This window comes from Notothenia rossii, assembly GCF_949606895.1.
Source record: "Notothenia rossii genome assembly, chromosome: 6".
NCBI lineage: Eukaryota > Metazoa > Chordata > Actinopteri > Perciformes > Nototheniidae > Notothenia > Notothenia rossii.
Window position 1 is genome coordinate 15,791,270 of NC_136909.1, and position 26,064 is coordinate 15,817,333.

Consider the following 26,064-nt stretch of genomic DNA (forward strand, 5'->3'; position numbering starts at 1 on the left):
GTTAACTGTTATCTCACTGACTTATATTAACATCTTATTGAATGAGCTCTCAGCTACCTGTGCTATTGCAACATGTAATTTAAATCAATCTTCACATGAATTATCACATGAGAGATATTTTCATTTGAAGTAGAAAAACCTTTTATATGTTTGAAATGTTTGGCAGCATGCGGACCTGCTTACGACAATTAATTGTGTTTCATTTTAAAAAGAGAAATGTAATCTAACACACATCTGTTTTTGTACTTTAGAAAATACAAGACTCAACCATGATTCAGCCATTTATACCTACCTACATTCAAAATTATTAAAAAAAGATGTCAGACAATTTTTCCAGATACCATTTTTTTAATTACAATGATTCAATCTTTATTCTTTCTTTTGTAATTTTTGTCAAGTAATATGATTAATAAGAAGCCTGTTTATCATTAATAAAGTCTACAGCTTTAAACGATATATACTGGACACTTATCAAGGTCAAATCAAAGTTTGTGAGTATAATACATGTCTAGTTTTGACAGGTATGTTTACAAGGAATTTGCTTTGGTGTATGATGGTTCAGAGTCTGAACTTCAGACAGTATTACACTAAATTAAATATAGGCCTACAACACAAAAAACAAAAAAAAACGTAGCCAGTTAATATATGACAATGACTTTCAGAATGGGGACATTTTATGCCGGTATTGACGTTGTTGATATCTGAAGACTTGCTTTTCTGTTACTTGCCAAAACATAGACCGTAACATCAGAAGCACTGAAAAAGAAACCCCTGCCGAAACCAGGGATCGAACCAGGGACCTTTAGATCTTCAGTCTAACGCTCTCCCAACTGAGCTATTTCGGCTTGTCTGTCAACCTCACAGCTTGTGAGTTTAAGTAATTACTATCGGACCTTTGAAATGCGTTCAAGTTAAACTATCTATGGGATTATAGGGCTTCTTATAGAAGTGTAGTCATTATTTAAGCTGACGTCTCTGGATGCGAAATAAATGTCTGCTGAAACTAACTTTACCGATGTTTCCCAGAAAGACTACAACAACAGCGTCGCTCGGATTACGCGTCATCATTCTCAGCTGACTGCGACTGCAGCTCGAGACAAGAGTAGAAATGCTTGTGTGTCGTTGTGTTTTCCTCAAGTGAATCTATTAAATGTGTTTCTTTCATTGCTTGCATACAATGTGTAAGCCATGTTGTGGTTAACTTGACCACTCGGTTAATCGTTTTATAACGAGCACACAACGCTGCCATGCTCAGTTGCAGACATGCAGTGGAAACAATTTTCTGTCTTTGCGTTACTTCTTAACATTACCAGAACTTCAACAACTTCATATGTCATCACAGTGGATGTGGGGAGACCAGTAGGAGATCTTAAACACTTCTGGACAAGCACTGGTTTCTGGTAGGTTAAATCAAAATTATTATTCCAGGAAAATACAGGCAGTGGTGATCAGGAAGCACTGAGGAAGTGGACAATTTGTTGAATTAGAAAATAAAAGTGCTTATTTACACACCGAACCCACCAGAATACCTCTTTATCTAGGTATTAGATATGTTTGTATCAATTAAGCATCTTCAATAAACCCCAGATATTATTTTAATAATTTTTTTTTTTTTCAGACTGGCAGTTTTTTTAAGGACCCACTCTGAAACTGAAATGATCTACAATTTCGTAATTAAGTAGAATATTGATTGTATTCTCAATCTATGAATGCATATCTGTGTAACAGATGTATCACAAAGATAAATTGGAGGCTCTTCTTTGTCCTCAGCCCCCCGCTGCCTCACACCCAGGCCCACCAGTTTGACCTGAGCGTAGACCAGCAGCAGAACCTGGCTCATGTGGGCTCAGTCCCTCATGGAGGGATCCAGCAGGTCAGGATACACTGGATGTTGGAGCTGGTCACTGCACAGTAAGTGAACTAGCTCACCACCTAAGTATAGTTTAATATTTGTCTGTTTTTTAATGATGCATGTTTTTAAAGGGATATTGGAGGACAACCCCAGTACAACTTCACTAAACTGGACCAGCTGATAGATCTCTTGTGGATAAATGGACTCCGACCAGGTACCTCAACCCCAGTCTGTAAAATATCACATTATGTTTGTGATGCATATTTAAAGTATTTTTTTCCCAAAATAAATCACAATAGTGTTCAAGTATTTATTTCATAAAGAAACCTCAATGTTTTTAACCACAATGTGGCTACACATATTTTAGGTTTTGAACTCATGGGCAGTGTCTCTAACTACTTCACTGACTTTGAGGACAAGTCACAAGTGTTTGAGTGGAGAAATCTGGTTTATCTCATAGCCAGGAGGTACATCGGTGAGTGAGTGCCATTGTTTTGTCCCCATTATGTTTTATATGTAGTTTGCACGCCATGTAATTATGATCAATAAAAGGACATTAGTTTTAACTTGGAAGTGCTATTTAAAGTGTTGAAATATCTTTCTCTATATGAATTTAGCTATTTTTGAAACTAGGTAGAGCTTGCAAACCTAATAAAACATATTATTAGTTTATTGCGTAATTCAACATAAAGTGTAACAATAAGTGAACTGATACACACTTAATCTGCACTCTATGACCCTGCTGCTACGTAATGTAATTGTTCCCATGTTTTCTTTAATGACAGAACAGTACGGCCTGGGGACTGTCTCTCAGTGGAACTTTGAAACATGGAATGAGCCAAACAACCATGACTTTGATAATGTCAGCATGTCAATTCAAGGTAAACCAATAATGCATCATTTTTGATTTTTTATAATCACTGTAAATAATTCATTTTGTCATAATTGTTTCTCATAGATGTAATATTACTTGTGGTTATGTAACTACTATTTATTTATAAATAATTTGGATACATTATTTTTTGCAACTGGTTGGTTGATACTAAGGTTCTCATAATTTTCAGTCATAGATATTAGTTCCTTTGCTTTAGTTTTTTGATAAATGTTTATTAGCCATACTGACACTCAATTTAAAAAGTGACACAAGCTTATCCCTATTGTCTACCTGCAATATGATATACGTATTTTTCGGATAACACCATTTTTTATATAAGACAGATCCTTTTGCAAACATAAAAGAAGTCTGGGTTAAAGATGAGACTTCAGTGGAGAATTTAACATCCAAAAAGCATTTTTTTAAATATGTTTTGCGACTTGAAAATGATACATTTGTAAAAGGTTTATCTTTTATTGTTTTTTTGTGATGAAAATGCTCACATTTCACAGATGTATTATTGCAATTTTGAACTTAGAAAAAACAGACACTCCACTGCTGTGCCCATGATCAGTTCTTTTTGATAATACATCTTTTTTTAGGGTTTTTAAACTACTATGATGCCTGTTCGGAGGGTCTGCTCGCTGCCAGTAGTCTCCTAAAGTTTGGGGGTCCGGGGGACTCCTGTCATTCCCCCCCACACTCACCATACTGCTGGGCCATGCTGCAGCACTGCTTCAACGGCACCAACTACTTCACTGGAGAGACGGGGGTCAGGATCGACTACATCGCCCTGCACAAGAAGGTGGGCTTCCCTGAAATTAAAGCATCTGAATAAAAAATTACATCTTCATTGCCCAGACTAGTTGTTATATTAATGTCCGAAAGCAAACAAATTATGCAAAAGTATAGTTATGTCATTCAAATATTAAAATTAAAATCCCCTGAGTTAAAGGTGGGGTAGGTAATTTTGGAGAAACCAGCTCGAGTGCGCTAGAATTTGAAAATACACAGCCGGGAAAAAAATGCCACTTCCTTACAGAGCCCCTCCTCCAACACACACGGACTCGCCCATGACCAATGAGGGCACAAGATAAGTTTGTGCACAGATGGAAGGCTGACAGGCAGGTAGGCCATCCAGTTATTTTAGCCGGGCCGGCTAAAATGATTGGTCGTGCTTTTTACAGTACTACGGCTTCCGCAGATGACATTTTTTTATGGATTTTTTGTCAAAGCACTTAAGATATTCATTGCTATCAGGATGTTAAGAGCATTCCATGGAACATAACAAAAATTGTATCTCGAGCCGGTTTCTCAAACTTACCTACCCCACCTTTAAATAAAACTATATTTATTAATGCGTACACCAGCTCAATTATTGTTGACTTTGACTAACTGTGGCCTTCCTAAAGGGAGGAGGCTTCTCCTTGCCCATCCTGCAGCAGGAGATCCAGACCATGGGGGAGATCCAGGAGCGCTTCCCCCGGTTCAGCAGCCTCCCTGTTTACAATGACGAGGCCGATCCGCTGGTGGGCTGGTCCCAGCCTCAGGAGTGGAGGGCGGATGTGACCTACGCTGCGATGGTGGTGAAGGTGACGAGAGCACCATGAAAAACATCCAGAGACTAAAATCATGTTTGAATACTGGATATTATAAATAAAGGACATTGCAAATAATGCATGTATTTGGGTATATGCATGAATGATTAACCATCTGGAGGGCATTTATATTATTATTATGTTTTCTAAAGAAGTGACAAGGATTTTTAGTGGCTGAAGCTAATTGCTATTTTGGTCAAATAATTGCTGCTATTCAGTCACCTCAAAAGAGCCGGAAAAAAAATAAAGTGACATTAATTTTTGTTTCTTCTTTAAACAAAGTTGTGTGTCCCATTTGTGATGCAATTTTTAAAAAATTGCGTCTTGACAAAATGTTACGTTATTCAAGTATGTTTAGTGCCATTTCTTGCCTGTTGTTTAGCATATTTTGATGCTTTTTCAGCATCATTTCGTGACTGCAATTATTTGGACCAGGATAAATGTGTTATGAATTATTTACCCTTGCCAAGTTTGTTACATTAAGAATGTGTCTAAAAACAGAAGTACAAATATAGCACATACAGTTTGCACTAAAGGGTGAAAAATAATATCATCTCTTAATTTAACTCATCTCTCTACCAGTTAAATCACACTGAACCAGTTCTCTGTCCTGCTCATCTTAACAGGTTATAAACCAGCACCAGGACCTGCTGCTGGCGGACCCAACAAGCACCATCAACTACACCCTGCTCAGCAACGACAACGCCTTCCTCAGCTACCACCCGCACCCCTTCACCCAGCGCACGCTCACTGCTCGCTTCCAGGTCAACAACACCCAACCGCCTCACGTGCAGATCATCAGGAAGCCCGTCCTCTCCGTCATGGGCCTGCTGGCTCTGCTAGGTGACCGTCTTTTCCTAAACACTTTCCTTTACCTCCGTGGAAAATGTCAATAAATCAGGGAAAGGATAGTATCTTTGGATCGCATAGTTATTGTCTCATAGGAAGTTTTCTAACTAAGTCGAATGACCCAAAAGTGTCTTAGTGACAGCCATGATAAACACTTGAAATGTTCTTAATCCAAAGGAAAGGTGTTATTTTCATAGAGTAACGTCTCCTATGTAGGACGTTTTTAATTTATCCATAGGAATTGCAAGGAATTGTGAGATGGCTTTATTTCCTTTACTTTCACAAAGGACCGTCCAGTGTGTCCTGCGCTAAAGATATGGGATAAGAGAGAAAGCATTTAAAGCCCCTTTCCTTAGCATTCAGATGAATTAGAGAATTAGACCAGGTCTTATTGCTGCCACCTAAATACCTCCGGTCTAGATTTTTAATACATTTAAATACCATATTACCGCAATGTTGCATCTGTTATAGTTATCTGTTCAGATATTAGATATCTATTTTTATACACATCTGTTTATACGACCTTTTCATTCATAACTTCCCATATATCCGTATACATCATTTTATTATGTGAATTTAACTTTAGTAGCTGTATTATATATTTCAAAAATATAAAATACAGAATTGTTGTATTTGTATACCTTCAGTGCTAGGCTGTATCTGTGCCTATGAGAATCAAGCCTTTAAATCTTCTAGTTTTTAATGTTGCCTTTGTTTGTGACTCCACTCTCAGGAGAGACGCAGGTCTTCTCTCAGGTTTTGAGCTCCGCAGGTACTAACAGCACAGTGGGAGTTCTCGCCAGCATCCACAGCCCTGTAACAGAGCGCGGCTCCGACAGCTGGCAGGCCGCCCTGCTGCTGTTCAACAGTGACGACAACAGCAGCTCCACCGACACTGATGATGTCGGCCTGTCTCTAAAGGGACTGGCTGCACAGAAGGGTGGGTTCAACTAAAATCTCTCCCCAAACAAGCAGACTGAAAACCCATCTGTTCAGGCTGCAAATAAATCTCTAAAAAGTAATAAATATACAATTAAATACTGCTGCCTTTTAATATTATGAATAGGTTATGCGAGTTTCATTTATATAGCAAAGATAAATGATGAAATACAAATGTGCTTTACCAAAACCTTTAAACGCAAGACATTTTAAACATTTAAATAAAGTGATTATAAATTAAAGAGAATATCAATTACAACAAGAGAATATAAAATGAAACATGGAATATAATGCAAGAATAAAACTAACAACGCTGTGAAAGATATGAACAATTATTTGATTAAATAAAAGGCAGCAGCAAAAGAAAGTCTTCATCCTTGATTTCCAATAAGTGATAGTTGCCATTTCTGGGAGTTGGATCCAGATTTGTGATTCATATAACTATTTGTCCAACAGACCATGATGTCTGCAAGTTGAGTTAAATCTGAGTCCTGATTGTCATCTGTCTGTTTGCTCTGTAGGTCTTATGTTTGTTGCATATTATATTGACAACAACTTAACCAACCCGTACGGGCTGTGGCAGAGAATGGGCCGCCCCGACTTCCCCACAGCCGAGCAGTTCAGACGCCTCAGGAGCGCGCAGGTAAACACCAGGGAAGAATGATACTGTAAAAATGTATGTTTATTATCATATTTATGTTTTTTTTTTAAATACACGTTGTGATTTATAAGTTGTTTACAGTTAAGAAACTCTGGAATTTGAAAGAAACACACTGTTTTTTTTTACTCAAAATTACATATCTTTTCCCGTTTATATACTATATAAATGAATATCTTTCACAGTTAGATTCTCTATAGATGTAGGTGTTTACTGTTTATTTATAATGTTGATATTTATTAACTGTTTATTTTCTGTTATTTTACTTTTCATTCATGTGCAATTCCTTGTTTACATGCTGCTGTGACTAAACAATTTCCCATATTGGGATCAATAAAGTCTATCTAATTACCTTACTTTGAAATATTTTACTATTTTAACAAAACAATGTATTCCCCTATTTACATAATACTAGAATGATAAATATCTTAACCTTGGGTAGATGGCAAGCCAGCTGTGCTTTTTTATATTCTCAGTTTTGTCACCAGGTATTTCCATGTATAAAATTCTTGCATCTTTAATCAACATGTTGAGCTCCACTTTCTGATACCGGCGCTATCTTATTAATGAGATGGTGCAGCAGAGCTGGTTCCTTTGATCTATTTTTGGCTTTTCCTTCTCAGTGAGGTGCTGTGAGACATTCTTTGATCCACTAATGATTTGTCATTGTTTTCAGCACCCTCATGTGGTTGGACCCCTGGAGGTTCCTGCTGGGGACACTCTGACTCTGAGAGCCGGACTCTCTCTGCCCTCCGTCTTCCTCATACATATCTGTGCACGACCCAAAGCTGAGCCAGACCAGGTCAGTGTCAACACGCAACCACAAAGAAAAGATAATGGTTCACCTTGTTTTCATGTGTTTTACAGTCCAACTTAAAGTGCTCATAAATGTTATTTATCTTTAACTCTCCATACGTTAAATAAGCATATACAGTATGTCTGTGTCAATGCAAGTAAGACAAGTAAATTAGTGTTGTATTATAATATTAACAACTTAATTTAAATAGCGCCTTTCATAACCTCAAGGTCGCTTTACAAAGAAACATATAAGGACAAGACATAAAACATTAAGCATAAAACCGGGGGCAGAAATGGAAGTGTAACATTGCAGTGGGGGGGAGAGTGAGTTATTGTTGGACGGCTGTGTTGAGCAGATGCGTTTTCAGGGTTGATTTGAAGATGTTGAGAGAAGGGGCGTTGCGGGGAGGGAGTTCCAGAGGGTGGGGGCAGCGACATTGAAGGCACGGTCCCCGAAGGTGCGGAGGCGTGAAGATGGAATGGAGAGCAGGCCAGAGTCTGAGGATTGAAGGGTGCGGGATGTACGGGTGGAGGAGATCTGTGAGGTACTGAGGGGAGAGGGCATGGATGGACTTGGAGGTGAGGAGGAGGAGTTTGTAAGTGATGCGGGACTTGACCGGGAGCCAGTGGAGATTGAAGAGAGTGGGGGTGATGTGCTGCCAGGGCTTGGTGCGTGTGAGAACCCTGGCAGCTGAGTTCTGTATATACTGGAGCTTGTATGATGATTATGTTCTGAATGTTATGATGAAAGCCTGATGGATTTACGTTTTCAACAGCCAACAGGCAAACACCTTCATGGTACTCAGCTGCATATTTCAAAAGAGATGAACTCTCAACTATATTTGACTTTTGTTTAGGTTAATGGGTTACGCTTCATCAGGATCACCAAGGGCCAGGTCCTGATCGTCTGGTCGGACCACTGTGTTGATTCCAAGTAGGTGACATAATTATTTCTTTTATTTTTTTTTTCACTGCAAAACATGTAAAAGAGTGAAAGTATGTTAAGATGAATCATTTGAAGGTTCATTTTCACATACAAATGTATATAAACGACCACACCTCAGTTACAAACCTTGTAAATAATTGTTACCTATAGTAGTTTTGTAATAGTTTTGTACCTATGTTATCCCAAACGATAAATCTGTAATTTTAATTAAAGTAAGGGTGAGATTTGACTTGGTCTCCTGTAATGGTGACATATCCATCTTTGCACACGCGTCAGCACTGTGGTTGTCTTCAAGAAGCTGTGGTAAACACATTTATCAGTTATCTCGGCAATCTTAAGCAGTTAGCTCGCAGAACCTCAATCCCATGTCTGCCAAATCGCCTCAAAGAAACAAGGATTTGTAACATGAATCTGCTTTTTAAGTGTATTTACCTGTTTTAATAACCAGATCTGTTGTTTTTCTAGAGGAGGTTACCTCTGTGGATAATTCAGCTTCTGTAAAGAAAAAACTGTGGAATGTCTGATTCTTAGCTATCAGAGAAATAAGCTGAGAAAACATTAGTGACAACTCGGTTTGCAGTCTGATTTATTCAAAAAAAAGACAGTGTTGTGCGTTTTTAAAATGTTCCTTCTCATACGGCTTGCTGCATTACAGTAGATGAATAGTTAATATGTAATATGCATGGACTAAGAACAAGAAAGCCATCGCTATGCACTTTAACTTCTCTGTTTCTTTGCAGATGCATTAAGACTTTTGAAGTGGAGTTCTACCCAGACCACGAGGAATTCAGCAGAATTAATACTCAAAACACCATTTTCACTTCTTATGTGTATTCACCTGGTAAGGATAATGATTTCAAGATTCAGGATTTCATTCACAATATTGTCAATGACTAACAACATTTCAGAAAAATGTCTTCACCTTTTTAAAGCTAAATAATACCATATACCCTTTTGTGTTTTGTAGTAGACCTGCAGGTGGGCGGTCTGTACAGAGTCCGTGCTGTGGACTACTGGGGGAGGCCCGGCCTGTACTCGCTGTCGGAGAGGTACTCAGAGGAGAAATAAATAAATTCTTAACAGTTTTCTACCATGTAAATACATTTGATAGAGATCACTTTGCTGATTGGATATGTTTTATACAGTATGGGTGCTGTGTCATCTTTCTTATCACATTGTTAGCATACATTTATCATTTATGCTCATGATCTTTTGGACAGATGAGAACAGAAAATGCGACCTATTTGTACGAAAGGGAAGAGATAAGTAATTGACTGATGACACTGTTAAAAACTGTTACAATCAGAACCAATGTAATGGATTCATGATGATTTTGTTATCTTTTTCAAAATGTGTAGTACTCTATTTTATTTATACTCTTTTATATAAATGTGGAAATATCTTTGTGCGTAAGATAAGTAAAAGTTGGATCACCAAATTTAATATGGCAGTTTTTCCACAGACAACAACTTCAAGTTTCTTTACAAAATGTATTGTCACCAATACAGAATGATAACACAGATCAGACACATGAACATACTGTGTGGTTACTTATTTCATCACATTACCTCAACTAATAATACTTTTCATTGAATTTTGGCAAGTACATTAGTATTAATCTTGTCATTGGCAGTGTTGATTTAATTATTCCATGTGACATTTCATTTGATATATCCGAAGTCTCTCTTATGACGTTTGAACATCATAACAGAATTATTATTCTTTCTTTGAGAAGGGCTATGTCTTCATTTTGGGCAGGATGATCATCCGGTATATACAGAAACTCCAGAAGAAGAAGTTTAGCAGGCTCCTGTTAAAACAAGAGAGAGAAACAAGTGTTAGATTTATTCAAATGTAACAAATAAAATTACAAAAATATTTTCAAATTAGTTGTTAAGATCCAGAGATGAATACTTGTCCACAAAGTTAACTTTTTAAAAGCTTTTACATTCACTCTTGTGATTTCTCTAGACTTGCCCGATTGTAATAAACCAAAAAGGCCACATTCTTATTGTGAAGGGAGTCATTTCGAGGGCGTAGTGACAAGAAATGTTTAGAATATGACAATATTAATAAACATCCCAATAAATGGCGAGAGTTATTAAGTACAATATTGAGTTCCAAAATGTAGCACAGTAGAAGTATTAAATATAGCATAAATAGAAATACTCGATTAAAGTAGAAGTACCTCAAATGTATACTTAATTACAGGAGTTGAGTAAATGTACTGAGTTACGTACCAGTCTGCAGCACAGGCTGAAACTCGCCGACCATGCAGATTTCCTCCTGTTTTTGGCGGACGACCCTCTGGATGGCGGGGGGGAGGCCGCGGGGGTTGCGGGAGAAGAGCAGGGAGTATCCGTCGTCACAGCTTCCATCGTCCTTCAGGGTGCGGCAGGCGTAGGTGAGGGCGTAGTTCTCGTAGTCTGTGTCAATGACCCAGTAGTTGTCGCCTGAAAGAGCAGAGAACAAGAAGTTACAGTAGTCTCTGCTGTGTGAGAAAGAGACTGAGAGGATGTGTGGGTTATCTGACTCAAAAGGTAACACAAAGTACATAAAGTGTTTAGGCATCAGTGGCTCAGGCCTTAGAGACTTGGCATGGGAACCTGAGGCTGGTCCTAAAGAAACATACCTCCGCTGGAAAGGTAGCTGGCCAGGCCCTGGTAGTTCATGAACATCTTGCCGGGGGACGCGGGGTCGGGCACAGAGTACTGAGCGGCCATGTCGGCGCACACCACCCAGAACCTGGAGCAAAAGAGAAATTGCACTTTTGCAAAAGGGCCTTAAAGTTGTATTTAAGTATAGTTCTTGGGTGGAAGTACTTAATTACTTTCCACCACTTAAATACCCACCCAAAGAGAGTAACTCTGCCCTTGGAGGCGGCGACCATGGCTCCATCTTCTCCGATGGTGTACTCAGCAGAGATGTTGTCCTGCAGGAACAAACCCTCAGGGTCCTTCTTCTGCAGAGCGTACCACTTTCCTGCATACTGTGGAGACAAATCATTAGGGCAAATATGTTGAGAGCCATTTCATCAGTACAATATGGATATCAACTTGAAAAAAGAAGGCTTATTTTGAATGTGATCCATCCCCTCCTGACCCAGAAAACGACGCAACTTCTGGCCCAGGCTCTCGTCATCTCACGCCTAGACTACTGCAACTCCCTCCTGGCTGGTCTACCTGCATGTGCCATCCGACCTCTGCAGCTCATCCAGAATGCAGCTGCTCGTCTGGTCTTTAACCTTCCTCAATGTTCCCACACCATGCCGCTCCTCCGCTTCCTTCACTGGCTTCCAGTAACTGCTAGAATCCACTTCAAGGCACTGGTACTTGCGTACCATGCTGCGAATGGATCTGGCCCTCCCTACATCCAGGACATGGTTAAACCGTACACCCCAGCACGTGCACTCCGCTCTCCATCAGCCAAAACGGCTCGCTGCACCCTCACTGCGAGGGGGACCCAAGTTCCCATCAGCTAAAACACGTCTGTTTGCTATCCTGGCTCCAAAATGGTGGAATGAGCTCCCCATTGACATCAGGACAGCAGAAAGCTTACACATCTTCCGGCGCAGACTGAAAACTCATCTCTTTAGACTCCACTTCGAGCGATAGAACTATTAACAAAGCACTTATATACTAATAAAGGACTGGCTTATCTAAAGCCAGTTGAGTAGCACTTGAAATGTTTTAGCTCTATGAAACCTGATGGACTTATATGATTCTGTTTTCTTCAAGTTTGTATCTTCCTGGTTGAATGCACTTATTGTAAGTCGCTTTGTATGAAAGCGTCAGCTAAATGTAATGTAATTCCTATACCCCAGATTTTAGTAAAGAATACATACATCAAACGTATTTGAGACAAATGCTGAAACATGATTCCTTTTAGGCTAGTATTATATATATTATATTTTGAAGTAGAAGAATCCGGATTTTGTAATCTTGTTTTTGCGGTTTGTGGAATGTAGGTCTACACTATAGCTGCATTTCAGACTTGATTAGGCCTGATCCTTTGGCACAAAAAAAGAAAATGTTGGCCTATCCAATCACTGATTTGTACCATTCCGTTTTTAATTGAAAGGTCCATAATCCTTGGGATTCATTGTTATATAAATCTCAGTGTATTTTGTATAATAATGGAAGGATAGTACACAATATGCAACATTATATTCAATTTTTTGCGGATGATACATTGATGTACTTTGGAGGATGTTGATCAAATTGTCCTCCTTGTTCATTTAGCTCTCTGCCCTGAACCTACAGATGAGTGTACTGTAAACGGTTTTGAGTTACAGTAACTTCCACTTGAACAGATTTAAATACTTTAAAATATTTCTCTACTCACTCTTGCTGGGTCAAAGTCGGCTTTGACAGTGAAGCTGTCCACCACGCAGGAGGCCAGGCTCTGCTCCACACAGGCCAGCAGCAACATCGCCAGGGAGAACATTTGGAAGTCCATTCTGGCCAAAGAAAGTGAGCAGATTTTTTATTTAGTATGAACTTTCATTATTTTAGAGCAACTTGCTGAATCTGGCTAAAAGAAAACTCTTGCAACTCCTCATTTAGTTTGTAAAAAAAATCATTTGGTCCCCACAAAGCAGCGTGTTCTTACCTGAAGTGCTGAAGAAGTTTCTGTCGCAGTGTGAGCTGTGGTGAGGAGACGCCGTGTGAGCCTTTTTATATCAGATACTCAGACAGGCTCACTGATTATTTTCACTCCTTGAACCTAAATGCAGAGTTTAATCTATTGCTAATCCAGTTACCAAAATCCCCTGCTAGTAAGCTGTTGAACCCTCACATTCAGCGGTGTGTGGGTTTTATATAATTGTTTGCACGGCCCTGTAATGGGATACATAACGAAGCGGTGACCTGAGCCTCAAGACACACGTCCATGCCAAATGTTTACATGACCAGACTAGTGTTGATGGAGCCACTTGCAAATATAAAGTGTTGTGGCATCATACCTGCTGAATAAAAAAGTAATATAGTGCCGCAGAGTGAATAATAGATTAATTAAAGATGAGATGAGATTTTATTTTGACACGCCTATCTTTTCTTGGTTAAAAAATGTTTTATACATCTTTAGTTAAAATGTTCCCAAATCTCTGGAAAGTATTTAAATAAAGTACAATGTTTATGACTGGACGCCGGTAAAGTTTTTCCTTTTTTAATCTACTTTTATTCAGACATGTAAGCAAAAAGTATGTGAAAACAAAGAAAAGGAAGCATTTCCCACATGTACCCCCACCGGAAAAAAATAAAAACAAATATGTTATGTAATAAAATAGTCTGCAGAATAATGACGCCCAGTCATGAGACGTCAGCAGAGGCTCAGGTGGTCACTTGCTCTGTAACGTGCTGTCATCTTATTCCCAAACGCTGCAAGAGCTTCAACCTGTAATCCGCGGGGGCAAAGTGTGAATTATAGAAAAACATCTGAGGTGTGTTACATGAAGTTTAAACGACTCACGCACCAGCATTGGAGCATACAAATGCCAAAGTGAGTACACTTTACAAAGGTTTAAACTAGAGTGGGGTATCTTACCTTAAAGAATGTTTGCTGCAACAGATGCATTTACAGACTTAATTTGCTTTTGCACTCAAAATGTCTCATCAGTATATTTTCCATTATTTTTCAAAGCCTTTTTTTAGACTTGCTTTTGGCCACTTTTTATTGATTTCTTACTTTCCATTAATTGACTAATTTTGTCCTAACATGCAATGTTTAAAATAAAAACTAATTATTTCATACAATATAAAAACATGCATTAGCTGATGCCTTAGTTTTTGAGTTCCATAATCTGTTGATATGGTGTATTTTAACTACTCTTACTGTAAACTACAGTAGTTGATAGTTAAGTAAACACCATGACAGTAAGTAAGCATGCCAGTAAGTCTGTACTGTGTTTATAGCTGGCCCTGGCATTGTTTTTACTCTAATAATAACAACCTGTCTTCAGTATATTAGGTAAGGTCTCCGGGCTTTGACATCCTGCACTGCTCAACCTAACACGTGACATGTCAACTGTATTAACTCAAACATCACCGTAAGATGTGAGGGTTCAGTTGGGCTGCTGCTAGATACATGTTATCTGAGCAACTATACTGTCAGCATGGACCTTCACTGTGAAAAACATAAGACCCAAAAGTGACTGCAGGTATATTTAAAAAAGAAAATCCCAAATTGTATCAAACTATTGTGGGATTTTTTGGAGTGTAAATCATTTAACATTTGAAAAAAATAATTTCTTATTTAGAATATCTAGGCACTTTATCCACCAATGCTCAGAACTGAAGGAAATAATTTTTACAATCTCAGTAATTTTTCAAACACATACAAGGGCTTTTAAAGTGCATGAATTGTGCTGTCTTTTTTGTGATACTTGGCTCAGTGTTTGGGGCTTTGGATTGTTTGACAGACAAAACTAAATATATATTTGACATTACTTAATTATAGATTTAGTATATGAAATAGAATTAAAATACAACTTTGATAAATGTGTCTCATGTAGTTTGTGCACATTCATCTCTTATCGATATAATTAGCACTGTAATGCTTCTTACATGATCAAATACAGAAACACAAGTGAAGTAGATTTTTAAAAATGTGAACCAGTGCTCAAAAAGATGTTGGCGAATAGGAAGCAACTGAACATTATCCAACAGCAACACGTGACAAACTTCTGCACTTAATGAAGATGGTGTTTTTCCATTTCATATCATTTTAATATAACGTCCATCATACCTGTACTGTGTCAGTGGCTGTATGGGAACACCAATTTTAACCAAACGGCACAAGAAGGCAAACACCATAGTGATCATTTCAATTTGTATTTATGACATTGTTTCATTACAAACACTTTATTATCTTTTGAGTGAGGTTGCATTTCAAGTATTACAATGCCGAGTTCAAGATGGTTAACTTAAAATCACTGCATCTGGCAATCCAGGGAGGGGTTGTAATATACAAGGTAACCATGAATGCATCCAGAAAACAGGAAGTGTTTGACTAAAGGCTTCTGGGCTGTTGTTATTCCAGGAAGAAGAAGGGAGAGGTTGGGAATATTACATGGAGATCTTCATCTGCTTTACTTCAGGATACTTTCTTGATTTGCTGTAAGGACAGAGAAAGTGGGATTAGTACACGTAGAATGGGTTGTGCAACACCAACTGTATTATAGTGTACACTGGTGTTGCCTTCACTCCCTGTTAATTGTACAGCATGCAAGTATATGCATGTGCAGACTGAACATTTTTCATGTAAAGGAAGCAGATATGATTACCTTCGATCTCCTTGGCGATGCGAATCTGCTCATCAAGAGCCTTTTTCTCCTCCTCTGCTATCCTCTTATCCTCAACCCCAAGAGGCTTCAGGTACTCTATTTTAAAGAAAAATGCATGTATTATGGGAAATTATCTGAAGTATATATCCTGTTAAAATGCACTAAGCAAGAGTTGTATATACACATATGCCTGACCAAAGCCTGAACTGTCACATCCCCGTTAATAAGATGCCGCAGGAACTCAAAAGACTTTAATATTTCATTTATTTTAGACATTGCCATGTTGCTATGAAATCAAAAAAGTCAGCTAAGCTTAAGCCTACCAAGTTCATTACAATATATAACTCTTGTATTTATTTTTGCAAGTTTATCGTGAATCAAATGTTACCTCTTGTATTACATTTTATTTTGTGTGTTTACATGATAGCAATCACTTAATGCAACTTTTACCAATATGAAAACATTATCTTATACACACTTAACTCTGTATTACCTGCTATATTGACTTTATTAGGGCACAGCAGACTAGAATATATCCTAAATCAAGAATCCACTTCAAATCAAATTAGGACCCCAAGAATCAAAATCAATTGATTGAATCCAATCCACTGGTTTGAAGTCTAAACTCTTCTCTTTATTGTTGGATAACACAATGAGTACACAGTGGTAGTTTAAACTCATTGCACAGTTCCAGTAAATAATAAATAAGAACTTACCATATCTCTGTTTGCCATAGATGATGCCGACAATCAGAGCTGAATACCTTGCGGTCTGTGAAGGACAAAACCATGCAAATGAATGCCAATGTTACATTTCCTACCAATTAAATGCATTATCAGGTGACATATCTACAGACCACTACGTAGCTCTTGCTTTAGAAGCTGTTGTCATCATCACTTAGCTTGTTATACTGTTACTACACCCATTGATCTCTTTACAGTGCTGCAGGAATGTATTGAGACCTTGGTCATGTCAAACTACACATTTAAGAGAGTTTCCAGATTGGTTAAGAGTTTCATTCTGCCAAAACAGTATCCACTGAGGAGCATTGGTTTCATTAAAATCTTATCTACTTTAACAGACTGTCCACCTGTTTACAGTGTCACCCCCAAACAGTAGACGACAGCAAGGACAAATCGAAACGAAAACGCTAGTAACAGCTGGAATTATTAACGATTCATTTTAGGTTAACTTGGTTTAAACCAAGATAAAAGATGCCATAGTATTTATATAATGTTTTCTAATAGACTTAAGTCATTTAACCCAAGGACATTAGCAACATGTTAGCTTAAACGTTACGTCGTTTCAATTGAGACACTAAAGTGTGACTGTTAGATATTAACGTCGAGGGTGGATGCATATCACAATATACAATACAATGAAACAAATGCATTGTTAATAAAAACGCATCAATTAAAGGATTAGCTTTTGTTTGCCTAGCTACAAGCTGTAGTAACGTTGTAAAGTTAAGACTAACGATAGCTGCTAGCATGCTAATATTTAGCTTAGCAGGATAGAGTGTGCTGTGTAGCTAGCGAGCTGGAATACGATTTCAAAATTAAATTACAGCAAAACATGAGTAACTTTCCACACATTATATACTGCAAAACAAACCTTTATCAGAGGCGACACTGCAACTGGGGGAACCATCGTGGTAGAGAGAATGACAGCACCAGAGGTCACTTTACAACGGAGGAGAAGGTCTTCTTCTGTGTGAGGATTTACTGCAGCTGCGGTGCTCTTTATTGAACTACCGCCGCCTGCTGGAGGAAATGACCAACTTCAGGGGCAATTTATGGAGGGGAGGCTAAGGACGGAACCTGCTAAAATCTAAAAGGTAATACAAAAAATGTAACAATTAGAAATGTGATAGTGTACTACGAGATTAACATACATTGTACTGTTCTTTATATGATATTGAACATTATTACATTTACTAAATTCCTTTTTACATTCAGTTTTTTCCTTTTCAAAGAGTCCACCAAATAAATAGTTTTTGTTTTGCTGTCTTTTAAAGTTCTTAATGTATATATTCTAGCCCTATATTTTAACTTGCCAAATCCTACCTATGGGTTTGTACAACATGTTGTAAACAGTGTATGAGGACTTACTTCTAAAAAATAAAACATTTGATTACTTTATTTACAAAAACAAACAAAGATTCAGAAAACACAGTCATTATGTGATGAATTATACAATTGGTTGACCTAACCCTTTAATGTAGCACTGAGGGGTTCTCCATACTTTTATTCAGGGTGAACAAGCCTGGTTTCATGAGCACTTTTGTGTTTTTGTTTTATGCATCTGACTGCCACTCAGTGGTTATTTTAAAGCATTGCAATAATGTCTACATTATTTTGCCTAGGAGTCCATCACGCTGTGTTAAAATCACCAGCAGTTATAAGGTGCTAAATAACTTTTTAGTATAAAACAAAGAAAGATCCAAGGCATTATTTTTGGCAAAAGTTAAGAGGCCTTTAATCAATTTAAAACTCAAGGACATGCTTGTACATGTTAAATGTTTTTTTGTGACTTTTAACCTTGTTGCTGTGGTCCTGGATCCTGAGTCCTGGATCCTGAGTCCTGCCTCCTGAGTCCTGGATTTCGAGTCGTGGCTGAACCGGTCTCTGCGGTCCTGCCTGACTCTCATCATACTACTTCCCTGATGGCTCCCACAGGATTGTTGACATCCTCGTGGATTCATCTTCTTATTATAGACACATGCATTTCCAAACATTTGTACGATATTGTAAATATATTATCTCTTCGATTGACACACGGCATCTATTGCACGTCTGTCCGTCCTGGTAGAGGGATCCCTCCTCTGATGATTGATTGATTGATTGATTGATTAACCAGACCTTTTCTGAACTTCTTTACACCTTCATTACATTGGGTTAAACTTATGGGCACTCCAGATCTTCATACTTTATATATACTAGGTTGTTTCCCCTTTTTTATTAGAGGGTGAACTGGATCGGTGCACCTTTTTACACACAGAGAAATGTTTTGCAATAGCAAATCTTTCCAGAAGATGTCAGTGGAGTGTGCAGGTGACGGTTTAACATGAACACGCAGCATTAGGAGGAGAATTGAAAAGTACAGCGTTTCACAGCGCAACGTGAGACTGGCATACAAAGCAACTTCAAATCATAATTTGTAGTCTTAACTTTTAAACATTGCAAAACACATGAAAAGCACCTCCAGTTTTTGAAGGTGTAGTATAGGCTTACACTTTGCACGCCTTGAAGATGTCCTGTGTGAGAACAAATAATTCAAACATTGCAACTGCAATTAAAGATTAACTCAAAGTTTGGGCTCTGGTCTATACTGGTTCTAGGTTAAGCTGTCTCTAAAAAGTGTATGTTTAAAAATTAGTAAGAGAAAGAGTTATTTTGTAAATAAAAATCTAAAATTAAATTCTGTGAGAGCTGCTTTGGTGATAATAAAGGCTTTTTCGTTAATAACCCAGTGCCCAGGACCCAGCAAAGTTTTAACTCTTCACCCAAACAGTGTGGTATATGACAGAATTTAGTGTAATATGACAATTTAGTACACAAATCATATTTGCTTTTTAGATATCATACATTTCAATTTTAAGTTACAAAAAAGCATCTTCCCACATTGAATGAAAATATCAAATCTAAGCATTCACTTAATTACAATACAATAATACACTATGTTCCTAATGTCATTTATTGAGAATTACAGTATTCATTAGTATGAAACTTGACCTTATAAGTAATTATACAATGTTTTATATTGCATGATGATTATTGTTATACAGGGTTATCTGTGAGATTGTAATGCATTATAGAAATGGAAGCATTAACAATATTCACGTGAATATTTTATGACATCAGTAAATCTCGGTGTTTTGATCTTTGGTCCTCTTAAAAAAAAAAAATACAAACTACTTTGAGAAAATGTAGATGTGCCAATTAACTGTGATACACTTCCAGATGTGCTTCCACTGGAGATTTAACCCTCGTCTTCTGTCCCTGTTTCATCTATTCGTCCACAACACATGCACCTTTGTTTGCACAGTTTCACAGTAAACCATATTCCTTTATAAAAGGTCACGTAAGATATCAGCACGTGTCACAGGGTCAGGTTTCAAAGCAGCGGTTGAACCTTTTCACTGTCCTGTCGGTTAACCTCACCTTTCCTCTGTTCTTCATGGAGGCTGTGTACCGATTAGACTTGAGCTTAGCGTAATAGTCTGAGAACTTGTTGAAGAGGATGGATATGGGCAGACCGTTGAGGATGATACCAAAAGAGATGCAGATGAAAGCAAAGAAGCGACCCAGTATGGTCTCTGGGTAAACGTCTCCGTAGCCTACAGTGGAGATGCTGACCTGCAGGAAGGAGACACATAAATAACAAACAACAGCATCAGTGTCCTAAATATAAGACCTGTTATATATTGACCATGTGCTCAATTGGGGTTCCACCTTTATGCAGAAAATAGCATTTTGTTTTATCAGACAGGTATTGACAGTAAAAAGCATGAGCAAGTAAGGAAACACTTGTTACCTATGTGGACAAAAAAATGTAAACTGTTAAGGAATGTTGCATAGTTATTTTGATAGAAAAATATTATTAGATGGCACATGTTTTTCTGGCCTAGAAACACATTTGCTTGCAGTGTAACTATAAACTATGAATATATTGTCATACTAAAGACACTTTTTCTGTATGTGGCACACAATTAAATAAGTGTTTACTCCTCTGCACGATACATTTAGAAAAAGTATGAACTTACAGCAGCCCACCACCATGCGTGAGGAATGCTGGTGAAGTTAGTGTTCGGCATGTCGTGCTCCACGGTGTAAACCATGGCGGAGAAGCTGAAGATGCCCATGGCGATGAAGAGGAAGAGGCAGCCCACCTGCTGGTAGCACTGACGCAGAGTGAAGCCAAACGCCCGCAGACCTGTGGAGTGTCGCGCCAGTTTCAGGATTCGAAAGATTCGCATCAGTCTCATGATGCGCAACACTTGGCCCAGCTTTCCCACCTGCGACACCGCCTGCATGTCGGCCTCGTGCTTCATGTAGTTTTCCTTGTTGTCGAAGAACTCCAGGAAGGCCTGCAGATGCTGAGGCAGGATAGCGATGAGGTCCACGGTGTTGAGCACGCTCTTGCAGAAGGATTTCAGTTCAGGGGTGGACACCAGACGCAGCAGGTACTCCATAGTGAAGAAGGCGATGCATATGGACTCAACATGTTCCCAGTACGTCTTACCACTGAGCTGACCATTGGGAGTTATGAACTGCATCTCCTCCACTGTGTTGAGAGTCATCGCCACCAGGGAGCCCAGGACAAACAGGCTGGAGGCCACCGCCATCAGCTTGGCCTTGACGGATGAAAACGGCTTCTCCATTAGGTTCCAGATAGCTCTGCGCTGCGAGCCCAAGAACATGTCTTGAAAGAGCTCCTCGTCCTCCTCGATCTCCACTTCCGCCTCCAGCTCCCTCTGGATCTTCAGCTGCTCATTCAGCTCGTCCTGCCGCTCCTCGAAGGAGATGCGGCAGCAGCGGTTTGTGTTCTTCATCCTCACACCCCAGTAGTGGATCTCCTCCAGGAAGTTGCGGGGACACATCTCGTCCCTGATCCACAGCACGCCGGTCCTGTAGAAGCTGAAGATGTTGTGAAAGACATCGGGGTCCCTGTCGAAGAAGTACTCATTGTTGGTCACAGTGTAGTCGTCGCACAGGCCCAGCTTCAGGTTTTGGTCCGTGTATGTGGCCAGGCGCCCTATTCTGGTCGTGGGATACTTAGCTGCTGTCTTGTAAGCTATCTGGTAGATCTTCCCCCCTACATTGATGTTGATCATGTAGTTCTTCTTGGAAGGGAAAAACTGCTTTTGGGAAGTCTCCTCCTCTTCGTCTTCATACTCGGCATAAATGTCATAGATGTCCCTGGTCAGCTCGTTCATAGAGGTCCATGACTTCACGCAGCTTTCCTTTTCAAGTGGATAAACAATTTCTGAGGGTCTTCGATTCACCTCTGCAACTTTGTAGTTAGGGAAGAGGCTCTGTCTCCTGTTCAACAAGTTGGCCGTCCTGCTGGTGCTCCCCATGATGATCCAGCCCAAACTACACAGCAGACAAAGGGCTCAGACCTTCCAGCATTACTTCTGTCTAATACCCCCACCTCAGCATTGAGGACATGAGCAGCATGCCTCTTGTCCCCATTAATGTTGCTGACTGAGAGGATCTGCATGCTTACAGGACATCTAAATACTATTATCCCCTCCTGAGCTGCCTGGCTCACATGATGTTGGCTGTGTAGAGTATGTCAATAAATGCATTAATTCACCCTCTTTTAAATAATAAATATTTTTAAGACATGAGTTAATAGTACTTTTCTGGCGATTTTAAAGACAGAATAGACAAAAACCATTGTTGTTTTTCCTATTATTTATTTATTTTATTAATGCATAGCCACTGGGCCATACCTTAATCTTTTGCAATCCCATACAGATTACACAAGAAAGTCAAGTGGAAAACTGTGGAAGAGACCATTGGGTGTCTTTATTCTGTGGGGAAAACTAAAACACTGTGATAATTTTCTTCCATAAGATACTGTGCAATATTTTTGTTTCAGCTAAAGTGTCTTTGTTTGAGTTGGTTTTTGATATGCAATGCTTTAAGGTGCTGATACTGGAGGGGAACAAAGGGAGGCTGGTAGATAAATAAAAGAGGATAAAGGTTTAAGCTTTAGCCTACTTCCTAATTCAGAGGAGGTACAGAAATCTTCAGAGTTCAAGTGAATCCAAACCACAGACTCAGAAAATAATCTTTAGTTTTTACATTAGGATTTTACACAGTTATCATCATGATTGTGACATATTATTAACACATTAACTCAACGGACAGGTTTAAAGATTTAACCAGATGGAATTGGAAGCATAATTTAGCTTGCAGCTGAATCCTCTTATTGGATATCAGATTATTGTCCTGCTGATTGATTAACAGAGATGGCGTGCGGCACGGCCACAGGTCAATGACATAATGAACTATACAGTATGTACACCTTTATTTAAATTCCTGAAACCAACCACCAGGGACTAGTAATAACAATTTAGGATTACATTTGGGAGTGTCTTGTTAGGTGTCAAGAGAACATAAGGGGAATTGGATTTGTCATTCAAGTCACAGGGTCACACAACACAACAAAAAAGAGGCCACAGATAAAAAAAATATATGTTAATATGACTGAATGAAATTATTTGTAAGGCTTCATGAACTTTTAAGTGAGGCCATTTAACTTTTTGAAAAAGAAAATAAAAAAAAACCTTCTCTAAAAAAAGTTGAATTCACTTCAAGAGTGCAGATTTGTCTCCCTTTCCCGTACCACACCATCACTTAGGGCTTAAAGATACCAAAAACAGGGATTTTATTTTTGATCTTGTAACCCTAATTTTAGTGAATAATAACATATCAGGTATGTAGTCTGCATATATGCTCAGGTTCAAAGTCTGTGTTTAAGCCACAACAAAAGCAAACATTTGGCCTTTTGCAAATGAGATTGTCATGTCTGCTGATATCTGTTGTTTTTTATGTCTGTTTGTTTTAATCTGTGTCTATGTTGTTGTCAGTGACGTATGTCTTATCTTTTTAAATGCCTTTGTGATGTGCTGAAACCCATTTTCCCCTCGGTGCAAATAAACAAATACTACTACTTCAACAGAATAGGTAAGGCTTGTTTTTAGCCTAGCTGATAGAAATGCCTTTTTCTACTGTAGACATCTAGAACATTTTTGCTTTAAGCAAGTCAATTACTTTACAAACTTCATAGGTGGACAAAAAAGATTAGTCTTGCCTGTTTGGGTTTTTTTATTTACTGTAATACACAATCAGCCACCCCTGCAGTCAAGTGTTCTCCTCCAATCCAAATATTGTTTTGCAAAATAATTAATTAATTTAGATTCCTATTCAACATGTTCTCCTTTTGGACCCAGTCATAGTCATGTAAACAGGATTGCGAAACAAAGCATCAATATATATCTTTATTGTAGGATTAACATAATCTGCTCTCAATGTCTATAGGTTTCAGTCAATTTGATTTACAGATCAAAATTCAGTGCCCACAAAGCTGCTTAGTAAACAGGAACTTTAATTGAAATCCTTCAAGTAGGTTTATAAAGCATCCTGCCACATACTGTACATCCTCTGGTATTTACTGCTGGAGGATGCAAACACAGATTGTTCAGTCACAATAAATGGTAACCGCCTTGACCTTTGTTGATGTGATTGCGCACATAGAAAAAAAGCACACACTTGAAATCCGTATCATTCTTATTTTGTGTGCTTCTCAGAAAGCTGCAACAAGTTAGTTTAGATGCATTTAAAAAAGTAATCTGCAAATATTTTTGATAATCAGTTCATCTTTACTATTTAAAAAAAAACTAAACAATTGCTGATTCAAGCTTCTCAAATATGATGATTTGTAGCTTTTCTTTATCACATCTGATTATAATCAGAATATGTTGGGGTATTACCTAAAACTAGTGCACCTTTTACTACTTTCGGAAATGTTACTATTTGTCTATTATATACATTTGGACTATCTATACTCTGACTAAAACATCTTTAATATATTTACATGTATAACATACTTTGTCAATTGTAGCATCACTCATTCTGTAGTACTTACTTACTGCACTTTCTGCAAATTATTATACTATGCACATATGCACTTCTGATTAATTGCCTATAATTTTCCATCTCAGTATTCATTTGTTTTCCACTGAATGAAGTCACAGATTTTAAATGTCTATGATGAAGTTTAACCCCAGAGGAGCAGCTGAGGCTTTGGTTGGACAGCACCGATGTGTGGGTGGGAGTCTTGTGTCACAGATAATTACTGTCATTAATTGCACCTGTGCAAGTAACGGCTATGGCCAAAAAAAGCCTTGGATGAAATGCAGAGGTCTTTTTGACAATGTAGTTTAAAACCCCTAGGGATCTGTACTTTACTAAATATATTGTGCTGTGTGTTTCACAGAGCCATCAAGAGCCAGATATAAATGTTTATTAGCGTTAAAAATGGTGTTGCTATTAAAGGTTTTGCTACTACCTAATACTCAGTAACAGGAGTGTAAGGGATGGGATTTTTAACAGGTTTGACATCTTTGATTTTGAAGCTCTTCTCCAGCAGTGAGATCACACACCCATTTAACAAGCAGCACAATACACAGGAATCAACACGATAACTGCATGGCTGGGATTGAAGCCATTGGCTGGGATTGAACCTATACCTACTGACTCAAAGTCAAAGTCCTCTCAGCCATATCCTATTTATCGGCTGTATTTCAGAAATGATGAAGTCATAGCCAGAATGTCCCAATCGAGATAACCGTTTTGTTGTTAGAATGGAGTTGTTTTTTTTAAACGGGAACTAAACCTGAAGTTTGGTAAAGTTAGAAAGAAACAGAGAGATGAGTTCAAACAAATGTTTTTTAACAATATCTTTGTGTCGCCTTGTAAATCTAATAAACGTAGAAGCCAGTCTTGTACAATTTGACTGGAATATGTAGGCTACTGGTGTCCTTGGCTGAAGGAGTAAATGGATGCCGAACAACCAGAGGGTTGGTGGTACACATGTGAGATAGTACTTAACTAACTTGAGTATTTTAATTGTATGCTACTTTGTACTTCTACTCAACTACAATTCAGAGGTAAAGTGTGTACTTTTACTCCACTGCATTTAATTGTATACCTTTTGCTACTTTGCAGATTGGGATTATTTAGGCCTATGTGAAATATAATCAACACTAAAGGTGGGGTACGGTAAATTTGAGAAACCGGCTCAAGATACACTTTTTGTTATATTTCATGGAATGCTCTTAACATCCCGATAGCAATGAATATCTTAAGTGCTTTGACAAAAAATCCATAAAAAAATGTCATCTGTGGAAGCCGTAGTACTGTAAAAAGCACGACCAATCATTTTAGCCAGCCCGGCTAAAATAACTGGATGGCCTACCTGCCTGTCAGCCTTCCATCTGTGCACACATTTATCTCGTGCCCTCATTGGTCATGTGCGCGTTCGTGTGTGTTGGAGGAGGGCATCTGTAAGGAAGTGGCAGATTTTTTCCGGTTGTGTACTATTTTCAAATTCTAGCGCACTCGAGCTGGTTTCTCAAATGTACCTACCCCTTTAGACTTTAGTGACAGCTGAGCTGACAAGTGAGGCATGACCATAGACTGTATATATAAATGACCCTGCAGCATACAAAGTAATTAAAATAAGCTCTATGT

The 26,064-nt window shown here is 38.4% G+C and overlaps 3 protein-coding genes and 1 long non-coding RNA gene across 5 annotated transcripts; 1 reads left to right on the forward strand and 3 right to left on the reverse strand.

Moving 5' to 3' along the window:
- The first annotated feature begins 1,073 nt into the window (after positions 1-1,073).
- On the forward strand, positions 1,074-9,916 carry idua (alpha-L-iduronidase). Its single transcript, XM_079689112.1, has 14 exons — positions 1,074-1,400; positions 1,771-1,911; positions 1,984-2,066; positions 2,220-2,327; positions 2,638-2,733; positions 3,329-3,531; positions 4,139-4,318; positions 4,951-5,167; positions 5,907-6,113; positions 6,634-6,755; positions 7,447-7,572; positions 8,426-8,502; positions 9,255-9,355; positions 9,482-9,916. Exons 1-14 carry the CDS (start codon positions 1,264-1,266, stop codon positions 9,580-9,582), a joined length of 1,899 nt encoding a protein of 632 aa, XP_079545238.1. The 5' UTR covers positions 1,074-1,263; the 3' UTR covers positions 9,583-9,916.
- A 74-nt stretch (positions 9,917-9,990) lies between these two features.
- LOC307044076 (purpurin-like) lies at positions 9,991-14,231 on the reverse strand. 2 transcript variants are annotated; one of them, XM_079689113.1, is made up of 6 exons: positions 13,126-14,231; positions 12,859-12,973; positions 11,367-11,503; positions 11,147-11,259; positions 10,755-10,967; positions 9,991-10,324 (listed from the first exon to the last, which is right to left on the reverse strand). In XM_079689113.1, the coding sequence occupies exons 2-6, from the start codon at positions 12,970-12,972 to the stop codon at positions 10,314-10,316; spliced, it is 588 nt and encodes a 195-aa protein (XP_079545239.1). In that variant the 5' UTR covers position 12,973; positions 13,126-14,231; the 3' UTR covers positions 9,991-10,313. The 2 variants fall into 2 exon arrangements, with proteins under 2 accessions (XP_079545239.1, XP_079545240.1); XM_079689114.1 differs by having other exon boundaries at positions 12,859-14,231.
- A 1,100-nt stretch (positions 14,232-15,331) lies between these two features.
- On the reverse strand, positions 15,332-17,564 carry LOC307045171. Its single transcript, XR_013809797.1, has 4 exons — positions 17,411-17,564; positions 16,513-16,567; positions 15,797-15,892; positions 15,332-15,627 (listed from the first exon to the last, which is right to left on the reverse strand). It is a non-coding gene; the product is annotated as an uncharacterized lncRNA (long non-coding RNA).
- A 1,704-nt stretch (positions 17,565-19,268) lies between these two features.
- LOC307043511 (potassium voltage-gated channel subfamily V member 2-like) lies at positions 19,269-22,409 on the reverse strand. Its single transcript, XM_079688008.1, has 2 exons — positions 20,562-22,409; positions 19,269-20,154 (listed from the first exon to the last, which is right to left on the reverse strand). The coding sequence occupies exons 1-2, from the start codon at positions 21,876-21,878 to the stop codon at positions 19,906-19,908; spliced, it is 1,566 nt and encodes a 521-aa protein (XP_079544134.1). The 5' UTR covers positions 21,879-22,409; the 3' UTR covers positions 19,269-19,905.
- Positions 22,410-26,064: the final 3,655 nt, after the last annotated feature.

What these genes read in the sequence shown, in the direction of transcription:
- idua (XM_079689112.1), top strand. Translation starts at nt 1,264, where the DNA reads ATGCAGTGGAAACAATTTTCTGTCTTTGCGTTACTTCTTAACATTACC. An exon ending in ACGCTGCGATGGTGGTGAAG is followed by an intron (nt 4,319 to 4,950) that starts GTGACGAGAGCA and finishes TCATCTTAACAG; the next exon opens with GTTATAAACCAGCACCAGGA. An exon ending in GGGCCTGCTGGCTCTGCTAG is followed by an intron (nt 5,168 to 5,906) that starts GTGACCGTCTTT and finishes CTCCACTCTCAG; the next exon opens with GAGAGACGCAGGTCTTCTCT.
- LOC307044076 (XM_079689113.1), bottom strand. Translation starts at nt 12,972, where the DNA reads ATGGACTTCCAAATGTTCTCCCTGGCGATGTTGCTGCTGGCCTGTGTG. An exon ending in GGCAGAGTTACTCTCTTTGG is followed by an intron (nt 11,260 to 11,366) that starts GTGGGTATTTAA and finishes CTTTTGCTCCAG; the next exon opens with GTTCTGGGTGGTGTGCGCCG. An exon ending in CAGCTACCTTTCCAGCGGAG is followed by an intron (nt 10,968 to 11,146) that starts GTATGTTTCTTT and finishes CTGCTCTTTCAG; the next exon opens with GCGACAACTACTGGGTCATT.
- LOC307043511 (XM_079688008.1), bottom strand. Translation starts at nt 21,878, where the DNA reads ATGGGGAGCACCAGCAGGACGGCCAACTTGTTGAACAGGAGACAGAGC. An exon ending in ACGCATGGTGGTGGGCTGCT is followed by an intron (nt 20,155 to 20,561) that starts GTAAGTTCATAC and finishes TCCTTCCTGCAG; the next exon opens with GTCAGCATCTCCACTGTAGG.